This window comes from Vombatus ursinus, unplaced genomic scaffold (assembly GCF_900497805.2).
Source record: "Vombatus ursinus unplaced genomic scaffold, bare-nosed wombat genome assembly UNPS02014812.1, whole genome shotgun sequence".
Taxonomy (NCBI): domain Eukaryota; kingdom Metazoa; phylum Chordata; class Mammalia; order Diprotodontia; family Vombatidae; genus Vombatus; species Vombatus ursinus.
Window position 1 is genome coordinate 52,170,609 of NW_020954590.1, and position 11,425 is coordinate 52,182,033.

The 11,425-nt window shown below is 40.2% G+C and overlaps 1 protein-coding gene across 3 annotated transcripts in view; it reads right to left on the reverse strand.

Annotated features, from left to right (window-relative positions):
• Positions 1-11,425, reverse strand: part of LOC114054319 (transmembrane protein 241-like) — a 170,157-nt gene that overhangs the window by 72,968 nt on the left and 85,764 nt on the right. For all 3 annotated transcript variants that reach the window (XM_027877535.1, XM_027877534.1, XM_027877533.1), the window contains 2 exons: positions 11,206-11,275; positions 5,548-5,641 (listed from right to left, as the gene is read on the reverse strand). In XM_027877535.1, coding sequence (XP_027733336.1) covers positions 5,548-5,641; positions 11,206-11,275 — 164 coding nt within the window. The remainder of the gene's footprint in view (positions 1-5,547; positions 5,642-11,205; positions 11,276-11,425) is intronic.

Consider the following 11,425-nt stretch of genomic DNA (forward strand, 5'->3'; position numbering starts at 1 on the left):
TCCATGTATTAATGACATCCCAGGATCAGCTCCATCCTTATCCATGTATTATTCTGATAATAATTAATCAATCAGTAAAAATTTATTAAGCACCTATTATATGTCAGACACTGTATTAAATGCTAGGGATACAAAAAGGGGCAAAAGACAGTCCCTGCCCTCAAGAAGTTTATAATCTAATGGGAGAGATAAGCGATATATAGAATAAATGGGAAATAACTAATAGAAGGAACAAGGCAGCTAGATGGTGCAGTGGATAGAGCCTGAAGTCAAGAAGACATCTTCCTGAGATACTTACTAGCTGTGTGACTTGGGCAAGTCACTTAACTTTCTTTGCCTCAGTTTTCTCACCTATAAAATGAGTTGGAGAAGGAAATGGCAAAACACTCCAGTATCTTTGCCAAGAAAACCCCAAATGGCATCACAGCAAGTTGGACATGACTAAACAACAAAAACAGAAGGAAGGCATCAGAATTAAGAGGGATTAGAAAAGACTGCTTATAGAAAATGAGCTTTTCACTGGAGCTTGAAGGAAGCCAGGAGGCAGAGATGAGGAGGGAAAGCATTCCAGACATGGGAGAGAGCCAGAGAAAATTTCCAGAGCTGGGAGATGGAGTATCTTGTATATGGAACAAGTGGGAGGGCAGTGTCACTGGACCGAAGAATGCAGGGGGAGGGACATAAGAGGTACTGGAAACAGTAGGGTGGGGCTTGGTTATGAAAGGCTTTGAACTCCAGAGGATTCTGTATTTGATTCTCAAAGTAATAGGGAGCACTTGGGTTTATTTAGTAGGAGGTCACATAGTCATATCAGTGCTTTAGGAAAATGACTTTAGGGGCTAAATAGAGAATGGACTGGACCAGGGAGAACAGTGGCACATGAACAACCAGCAGGTTATTTCAATAGTTCAAGTGTGAAATGATTTGTGCTTGGTGGTAGTATCAGAAGAAAGAAGGGGATATATTCATGAGCTGTTTCAAAAGTGAAATCAACAGGTGTTGGCAATGGATTGGTTATGCAGGAGAGAAGGGGAGAGATATGGAGGAGTCAGGATAACACCTAGGTTTTGAGTCTGGATGTACTGAAAAGATAGTAGAGTACCCTCAAGAGTAATAATGGAAGTTTGGAAAGGGTGAAAATTAGGAAGAGAAACATAATGAGCTCAGTTTTGGATATACTGAGTTTAAGACATCTGTCTATAGGACATCCAGTCTGAGATATCTGAAAGGCAGTTGGATATGCAAGACTAGAGGTCAGAGGAGATGTGAGGGCTAGATAAAAAGACTTGAGAATCATCAGCACAAAGATGATAATTAAGTCCATGAGAGCTAATGAGATCACCAAGTGCAGTAGCATAGAAAAGGGCCTAGGACAGAACCCTGTGGGACAAAAGAAACTGCAAAGGACTGATGAGACAGCTGGAACCAAAATAGAGGGGTACCCCAAAAACCTAGAGAGAAGGGAGTATCAGCAGCAAAGGCTGAAGAGAGGTCAAGGAGAATGAGGATCGAGAAAAGGCCATTGGATTTGGCAACTAAGAGATTCCTGGCAACTTTGGATAGAGCAGTTTGGGTTGAATGATGAGGTGGGAAGCCATATTGTAGGGAGTTAAGAAGAAAGTGAGAGGAGAGGAAGTGGAGGCACTGTATTGTAGATCTGTTATGTAGAGATGACTTACTCAAGAAGCTTATTCACAAAGGGCAGAAGAGATAGAGAATGACAGAAGGGATGGAAGGATAAAACGAAGCTTTCCAAGGATGAGGGAGACATGGGCATGGTTGTGAGCAATAAGGAGACAGTCAGTAGACAGGGTGAGTTTAAAGAAAAGTGGGTATGAGTGAAGAATTGAGGGTGACACCTAGGTTGTAAATCTGAGTGCTTGGAAGGACAATGGTGCCCTTGACAGTAATTGGAAAGTCTACAAGAGGGCAAGTTTTCTTATGGGGCATGGGGAAGGTAATGAGGTCTATTTTTGATATTTTGAGTTAAGATGCCTAAAGGACAACCAAATGTCTAAAATATAGTTCATGATCTGGGACTGGAGCTCAGAAGACAGACTAGAGCTGGCTATCTCCATCAGGTAGGCATCCATGTAGACACGATCATTAAGTAATCAAGTAAGTTTACAAAGAGAATAGAGGAAGGCCAACGACAGAGTCTTGGGGCATAGCAGACATGAAGTAGATGAAGACACATCAAAGGAAAATTTAGAAGAAACAGTCATACAGATAGGAGAAGATCCAAGAGAGAGTAGTGTCACAACAACCCAGAGAGTTGTATCTAGAAAGATTATACTTAGTGTACCTAGAAAGAGTATCTAGGAGGAAAAAGTGGCCAACAGTGTCACCCAGCCATATCACAAGCAAAGTTGGCACTCATCAAATGAGAAATGGGTAAACAAATTATGATATATGAAAGTAATTGAATATTACCGTGCCATAAATGATAAAGGCCATGGATTCAGAAAACTCAGAAAGACTTACATGAACTGATCTTGAGTAAAGTAAACAGAATCAGGAAAATAATTTATGCAATAACTACAACATTATAAAAAAAAAATTTGGAAAATTTAAAAACTCTAATCAATGCAATGACCAATAATGCATCCAGAGAACCAATTATGAAGCACACTCCACAGTAACAAAGATGCAGAAGACTTAAGGTGTAAATTAACATACATATTTAGACAATGCCAATGCGTAGATCACAGGATTCATTGGAAAAGACCTTGATGTTGGGAAAGATTGAAGGCAAAAGGAAAGAAGGACAGCAGAGGATGAGATGAACAGATAGTGTCATGGAAGCAATGAACATGAGCTTGGACAAACTTAAGGAGATAGTGGAGGCTAGAAGGGCCGGGTATGTGATAGTCCAGGGGGTCACCAAAAGTCAGACACGAATGAATGAATAAACAACATATAGATTTATTTTGTTTTGCTTAACTATGCTTTGTTTAAAAAAAATTGTGGGTTTTTTAGGTGTTTTTTTTACTGGGGAGCTAGGGTTGGAGATGGAGACGGGAAATGATAATGACACTGATGCCCCACAAAAAGGAAAAGAGGGTTTTTGTAATGTTTTTAAGTAAAAAGAAGAGAACAGAAGGTTAAGAAGGAGATACAAATATTTAGAACAGCTTTGAAACTAACATGTGCAATTTATTATGTAACTTAGAAGAGAATTACAAGTAGTAGGCAGTAATGGAGATGTAGTGTTTTATACTGCAGTCCTCTTTTTCTGTTCTTCTTTGACTATGGAAATGCTTGTGTTTGGCAATATTTACCAAGATAAGAATAACAGAAGGTCACCCCAGAAGAAAAATGCATATTCTGCCAAAAAGGGTCCAACATAGCCTCAACTAAGTGGAGCTTTGATGCAGCATCGGTGTTGTTGTTCAACCGTTCAGTTATGTCCGACTCTACATGGCCATAGCCCACGAGGCCCTTCTATCTTCCACTATCTCTCGGAGTTCGTCCAAGTTCACGTTCACTGTTTCCATGATACTATCTAACCATCTCATCCTCTGCTGTCCCCTATTCCTTTTGCCTTCAACTTTTCCCAACATCAGGGTCTTTTCCAATGAGTCCTGTCTTCTCCTTGTGTGGTCAAAGTATTTAAGCTTCCTCTTCAGTGTCTGACCTTCTAAGGAATAGTCTGAATTAATTCTTTAACTAGTGACTAATTCGATCTCCTTGTTGTCCAAGCACAACTCAAAAGGGTCAACTCTGCGACACTCAGCTTTCCTTATAGTCCAACTCTCATAGCCATACATTACTACTGGAAAAACCATAGCTTTGACTATACAGACCTTTGTCAGCAAAGTGATGTCTCTGCTTTTTAGTATGCTGTCTAGATTTGCCAGAGCTTTTCTTCCAAGGAACGAGAGTCTTTTAATTTCATGGCTGCAGATGCCATCTGCAGTGATCTTTGAACCCAAGACTATAACTGACATTGCTTCCATTTCTTCTCCCTGTATTTGCCAGGAAGTGATGGGACTAGTAGCTATGATCATGGTTTTTTTGATGTCAAGCTTCAAGCCAGCTTTTACACTTTCCTTTTTCACCCTCATCAAGAGGCTTCTTAATTCTTCTTCACTTTGGTATAGCATAAAAGCCAAATTCATACAATGCTAAAGCTGGGAAGTGGCTTAATTGTTTGCCTAGCCCTAGACCAACCCCTCTTTCCAGGAAGAATCCCAATCCAAACCATCCAGCCAATTAAAAATCCACACTATGTGTAATTAGTTATAGAAGAAGAAACTCTCAGACTTCCTTCAGTAACTCCATTCCAGAATTTAACAAGGGAGAACAGAGACTCTTAGAGTACTTGGCTTGCTAAATAAAGCTTCATGTACAAGAAAAGCTGCCCTGAAACATAAGATTTAATTACTATGACTTTGGCCTGTGTTATCATTGGAGTAATATCATTAAAACGGGAAGAACTTGAACCAAAAATATCCCTGCGGAGTTTCCATTCAAAGGGCACAAAGAAAAGAGGAATGACATATTCTTCAGAGGAAAAAATGTAACAATCTTGGGTTGAGGAAGTAAATTCCAAAGATGTTCTCTCCACTTTGTCTGACATGGTATTTCCTTTTTGTATATGATTTAGGACAGCGAGATGGTGGAGTGGATAAGAGTGCCAGGCCTGGAGTCAGGAGGATTCATCTTTCTGAATTCAAATCTGGCCTCAGACACTTAACTATCTATGTAACTCTGCCACTTAACCCTGTTTGCCTCAATTTCCTCATCTGTAAAAAAAAAAATGAGCTGGAGAAGGAAATGGCAAATTGCTCCAGTGTTTATGCCAAGAAAACCCCAAATGGGGTCATGAAGAGTCAGACATGACTAAAAAAACAACTGAACAACACATGATTTAGAGCTGGAAGTCACCTTAAAGATTATCTGGTCCAATTCTTTCATTATAAAAATCAGAAGCCTGAAGCCCAGAGGTTAAGTAACAAACCCAAGATCTTAAAACTTGGATCCTCTGACTCCATACGCAGTGCTCTTTTTCCTAAATGATACTTTTCTTTCTTCTTAAACTACTCGCCTCTCTTTCTCTTGATTCTTTAACTATGGACTTTAGAAATAGTTTTTGTCATCCCTTCCTACCATTAATCTAGGGCCTGTGGTGGAACATCCCATCCAGGCTATTTTTTAATGGCCTATAACCTTGTCGTTCTCCAATTACCTGAGACTTTTCAAGTCCACTTAATGAGATCACATAAGGTTAGTGCCTCCTTTATAATCCTACCACGGAAGGTAAGAATAATATTGTGATTCTTTGTAGAATGATCATAAAAGATGGGTTAAACACCTGTGAGTTCTGTATGAATCAGATCTGCAGGGCTGGGTTCATGGACATTGAACTGACGTTACCCCTCTATGTTTACACACACCTAGGAGGATCAGACCAGTATAGACAATGGGACAGCATGAAGACCCAGAAGTTCCCAAGACAGCTAATGGTAACAGGCACTAATAAGACTTGCTAGGGGCCAGGCACTGTGTAATCAGTGAGATGTTTCCACCCTACCCCTCTCTTACCTTGGCAAAGAAAATCCAGGCTGTGTGCTGTGCTGGAGCCATGTTGTTTTTTAGCTTCACTGAATTTAACATCAAAAAGAATCCCAAGAATCCACTGGATGGGGAAAACAGAAAAAATGTTTTATTAATGAACCAGCATTCTTCAAAGCATTCAAAACGATTTTTTGGGTTTCTCTTATATTCACTATGATTTCACGGAAACAACTTTTATCTACACTTTGTTTTCCAATCTCATAATTATTCAATTCAAGCACTGTTCAGCAACTACTGTATGCAAGGCACCATATTAGGCATTGGAAGAAATAGAAAATTTAGATAAGACAGAGTCCCACCACGATTTGGATCTTACAGGGTAAAGAGACACACAGAGAACTATAGGAACTGGCTTTGGACCTTCAGGTTCATTAATATAGAAACTCCTATTAAGAACATGCAGGAACAAAAATTTAGAGCTGGAACAGAAGTCACTTTCCAGATGTGAACCTGAGCTTCAGAAAAGTTACATGATTTATTCAAGGTCACATTGGCATTAAGTGGCAAAGCTAAGATTTAAACTCAGGTACTCTCCAAATATAGGGCTTTTCCCCCTGTACTATGAAAGTACTTCTGCACTATAAATTGGTACCTGGTTTTAGAAAGTTACCTGAGGCAAGAGATGTTAAGCAATTTGCCCAGGTTCACCTAGACACTATGTATCACAGGTAGGACTTGAACCCAGGCCTTCTTCCTGATTCTGAAGAGGCTGGCTCTCTATCCATGTTGTACACCATGTTGCCTCTGACATAAATAACTAATACACAATCACCTCATTAGAGAAGGGAAAAGGTCATGACCAACTGGTAGATGGGAAAAGGCTTCATGAAGGAGGGAACAACAATTGAGTTGGAGTTTAAAAGATTGGTAAGAATACAAAAAGTGGGAAGAGGGAAGTAAAGGGTCTTGAGTGGGAAAGGATATTCCAGGCATAAGAAGAATGAAGTACAAAGAAAGGAAAATAAAGAAAGGGTCTACATGGCAGATGTCAAATGGCTTAGTTTGTCTGGATAGTAATATGGAGGCCAAATGTATGGTATCAGGCTTAAATGAGAATGTAAGCTACTTGAGGGCAAAGACTGTTTTGTTTTTGTCTCCACATCCAAGGGCCTACAATCTATCATTTGCTATTGATGTTGTTCAGTCCTGTCCAACTCTTCATGACCCCATTTGGGGTTTTCTTGGCAGAGATATTGGAGTGGTTTGCCATTTTCTTCTCCAGCTCATTTTACAGATAAGGAAACTGAGGCAAACAGAGGTTAAGTGACTCGCCTAGGGTCACATAGCTAGTAAATGTCCGAGGCCAGATTTGAACTCAGGAAGATGAATCTTCCTGACTCCAGGCCCAGTGCTCTATCCACTGCGCCATCTAGCTGCCCATATAAATGTTAGCTATTATCATCATCATCATCATTAGATACTAGACTATGCTGAGAATATGCTACTTGACAAGGGGAGCAAATTTTCCTTTTTGAGGTACTAGCAACTGTACTTACAATGCATTAAGATCTTTCTCCAGGAAATCCCTAAATGAAAGAAGCTGTATACAAAGGTCTTCCTTCAGAACCAGCTGCTTGGCTCCTTTTGTTTATAACCAAGTGTGCCTAGGACATGGTGATGGGAATCAGCTTCACAACTAGGGGAGTTTAGCCATGGAAGCTTAAATCATTCAGTCACTTACAACAGAAAGGCAGAGTAGTTCCACAAGAAGTCAGTGTTCTGGAAGTCAGGTGGCCTAGAATTCTATTCCCTGGCAATGCTGCTAACCTTCTTCAATTTCCCCTTCTATAAAATGGGAAGGAGAGTACTTGCTTTTAATATGGAAATATTTTGCATGACTCCACAAATATAATTGATATCACACGGCTTGCCTTCTCAATGGGTGGGGGTGGGGCTAGTGGGAATAGAAGAATTTGGAACTCAAATTTTTTAAAAATGAGTGTTAAAATAAAGTCTATTATTAAAAAAATTTTTTTAAGAGAGTACTTCTTTTTTTTTCATTCGCAGGAATGAGTAACAGACTTTTAGAAAAGCTGAGGAGGGGCTTAGAGATCATTTAAGGCCAACCACTTAATGTTACAGATCAGGGATAGTGTGACACAGAAGATCGCTGGTACTTGGTACTGAGAGGCATATAAGTCTTGGCTCTGACACTAGCTATGTGACCTCTCTGAGCCTCAGTTTCCTCCTCTGTAAGAGGCAGATAATGATGCCTGCACTACCTACCTCATGAGAGGCTTCAAAGAACCCAACATAAATTTTAAATCTTAAAATACTGGATAAATGTTAATAATGATAATTATTATTATTATTATTGTAAATGAAGAAATAAGGAAACTGAGTCCAAAAGACCTGAAGTCACTTCCCCACAGTGACAGAGGTAATAAGTAAGACAGCTAGCACTGGAAATCCTGGCTTTTGATTCCCAATTCAATACTTTTTCTACTCCATCATGAAAATTCAGTGAGGTTAGATCTGAGATAAGCCAGATTCCCTCATGAGAGAGCTTGAAAGGAAGACTGGGAGAGAAAAGTAAGGAATAACCCCGCTTCAGTTGTTTCAGTGGTTTTTAATTTAACTTTCCCCATCATAGAGTTAGATTCTAGATTGCCTAGGGTCACAGAAATCAAGACAACTAGGATTTTTAAACCCCCAATATGTTCCAGAAACAATGTTAAATGCTGAGGATACAAAGACTAGGCAAAAATTGATCGAGTTGCTTTTGTTCAGTTGTTTTCAGTTGTTTCTGACTCTTTGTGACCCCATTTAGGGTTTTCTTGGCAAGGTTACTAGAGCGGTTTGCCCTTTCCCTCTCCAGCTCATTTTACAGATGAGGAAACTGAGGTAAACAGGGTTAAGTGACTTGCCCAGGGTCACATAGCTAGTAAGTGTCTGAGGCTAGATTTGAACTTAGGAAGCTAAGCCTTCCTGGCTTCAGGCCCTCTACTCTAGCCACTGCACCACCCAGCTGCTTAAGCTACTACTACTGACCTTTAAATAAACATTCATAGAAAGTGCATTCACTACTTCAGGTTAATTTAATACTTCTGTAAAGTACTTCTGAATTCTTTATGGATCAACACCAAACTCATCCTTTACAAACATACCTCCCCTCCCTCTTGTAGTAGCAGTAGATTTTAAAGGATGGGAGGAGGACAGAGCAGGGGGAATTTCCAGGACCCTCTTGGAACAACTCTGGGATTCACCTGCGATGGGATTATGAATGGTATATGACGCACCCTCTCTAAGGATTTAGCTTACAATCAGGAAGATCTGTAACATGGCTTGGAGAAAAGAACCCTATTCTTACACCAGGAAAACCTTTGTACTCTCACGAGGGGGTAAATGAAGAAGACAGACTTCTCTTCCTGTTAAAATTTAAAAAGTCAGTTTGTATGTCAGGTTGCAGGGAGTAGCAGATTAAACAGAACTAAACCAAAGCAAAGACGTCGTCCCACAGAGCAAGGTACCACTAATGGGCCACAAATTGGGTCTCTGCTCAAAATAATGAAATATCAGCTTGACATTCCCTTCTTTGTCTTGCCAGTAATTCTGCCAAATAATAATCCCTCCAGGAAAACAAAATCACACGCACAAGTGTGGCACTAAAGAATTCTGTTTTATAATCATAACTAAGAGTAAGCTGAATAAGAAATAATCCAAGTTCATAGTTGCTGGAAGACGTACTCTAGCCAGGCTTTCCAAAAATCTGTAAGTAGGGATTTCAGAGTGGGCTAAAGGCTCAAGCACACAAAAGAACCTCAACAAGGTACATTCAAGCCTTTGCTTGAATGACAGTTCTACCTAGGAGCTATTCATGACTTGCTGGGTTAAAAAAATGGGATGAACTTTGAGGCTTATGACGTCATCAAGTTAGATCTGGAAAGGATCTTGCTTGATGTTCAGTCAGTCACGTCTGACTCTTTGTGACCCCGTTTGGGGTCTTCTTGGCAGATACTGGAGTGGTATGCCATTTCCTTCTCCAGCTCATTTTACAGATGAGGAAACTGAGGCATAGAGGATGAAATGACTTGCCCAGGGTCACACAGCTAGTAAATTGCCTTAGAGGACAACCTCTTTATTTTACAAATGATATAACTAAGGCTTGGAAAGGGAAAATTACTTTGTCCAAAGTCACACAGCCAGCAATTGGTTGAGGCTAGTCCTGGGACTCAGGTCCTCAGTCTCCAAATCCAGTATCTTCCCATTACGTTGTTAATTGGGACTTTTTTTTTTTTGCAGGATTTCCCCCCAAAGTGGTGAAGAGTACCTACAGCGATGGGAACCTCTTTCCATATTAAAGGGTGTACCAACAATAAGACACACCACCCCCACCTCTTTAAAGCAAGTATGGTGCAGAGGAAAGAGGCAGTATAGAAATGAGGAAGACATAGATTTAGAGTCAGAGGTGCACTGGAGAGAGTACTAGATTGAAACTCAGCGGACCTGGATTTAAATCCACCTAACTTCTCTGGGTCTCAGTTTCCTCACCTGTAAAATGAAGGAATTTGGGGCTGATGATTTCTAAAGTCCCCAACTCTAAGTCTATAACCTAAGTTTAAATCTCAGTTGTGCTACTTACTACCTATGTGACCTTGGGCTAACCACTTAAACTCTCTAGGCATCAATTTCCTCTTCTGTACAATGAGGGGGTTAGATACTTACAAGCTGTGTGACCCTGGGCAAGTCACTTAACCTTCTTTGCCTCACTTTCCTCATCTGTAAAATGAGCTGGAGAAGGAAATGGCAAACCACTCCAGTATCTTTGCCAAAAAAAGACCCAAATGGGGTCAAGGAGTCAGACACAACTGAACAACAACAAAGCAGAAGCTAGCAAATTTGAATTCTAGTTCTAACTCCTACTACCAACCAGTTGGATGACCTTAAATATGCCCCTTCACTCCTCTGGAGCTCAGTGTCCTCACCTATAAAACAAAGCAGTTGGATTAAGTGAACTTCCAGCTCTGTAATTCTAGTACGCCATGAGTCAAGGTCAGGTGTTAAGTGGTGAGCACAAAGAGTCTATAAACTGTGACACTCTAATTTAAGTCTCTGATTTAATTCTAAAGTTAAATAATAAATGGTCTCTGAATTTGTCTCCTGTTCTGCATCACCCACTAGATTGTAAAATCCTTGAGAATAGAGATTGCATCTGATGCAACTTCTGTCTCCCCTTACCCTGATCCCAAAGCACCTAGCACAGTGCTGATCACAGAGGAGAAATTTCATAAAGGCCAGTTGTATGACTGGGTGATCTTTGCTTCTCCCTCATACCTAACACAGCCTCTGCAATTCATGGAATTAACGGACTGTATAGGTTTTTTTTCAACAGAGACTCAAGAGTTACCCAGTGAAATCCAGGTAACATAGGCGGTAGAGTGCTGGATCAGAGTCTGGAAGGCCAGGGGTTCAAAGACTACCTCAAACACTTGCAAGCTATGGGACCATGGGCAAGTCACTTAACTTCTCTAATATTCCATTTATTCCTCTACAAAATGGAGCTCAAATGAGATAATGGATATAGAGTGTTTCCCCAAATTTAAAATGCAATCTAAATGCCAGTTCTTGCAGAAGTAGTAGTAGAATTTGGGGGCGAGAAGTGAGAGGGGCATTCTTAAAGATTACCTGGCACAGCAGCTGGTGTGGAATCTGTAAAAATACAGGAATGGAAACTCCAGGGCACTGAAGAGATCACCTGAGGGACAAAGCAACGCAATTCATAAAACATTGGCAACAAATAAACAAGAAGAAAGAAAGAAAGAAAGAAAGAAAGAAAGAAAGAAAGAAAGAAAGAAAGAAAGAAAGAAAGAAAGAAAGAAAGAAAGAAAGAAAGAAAGAAAGAAAG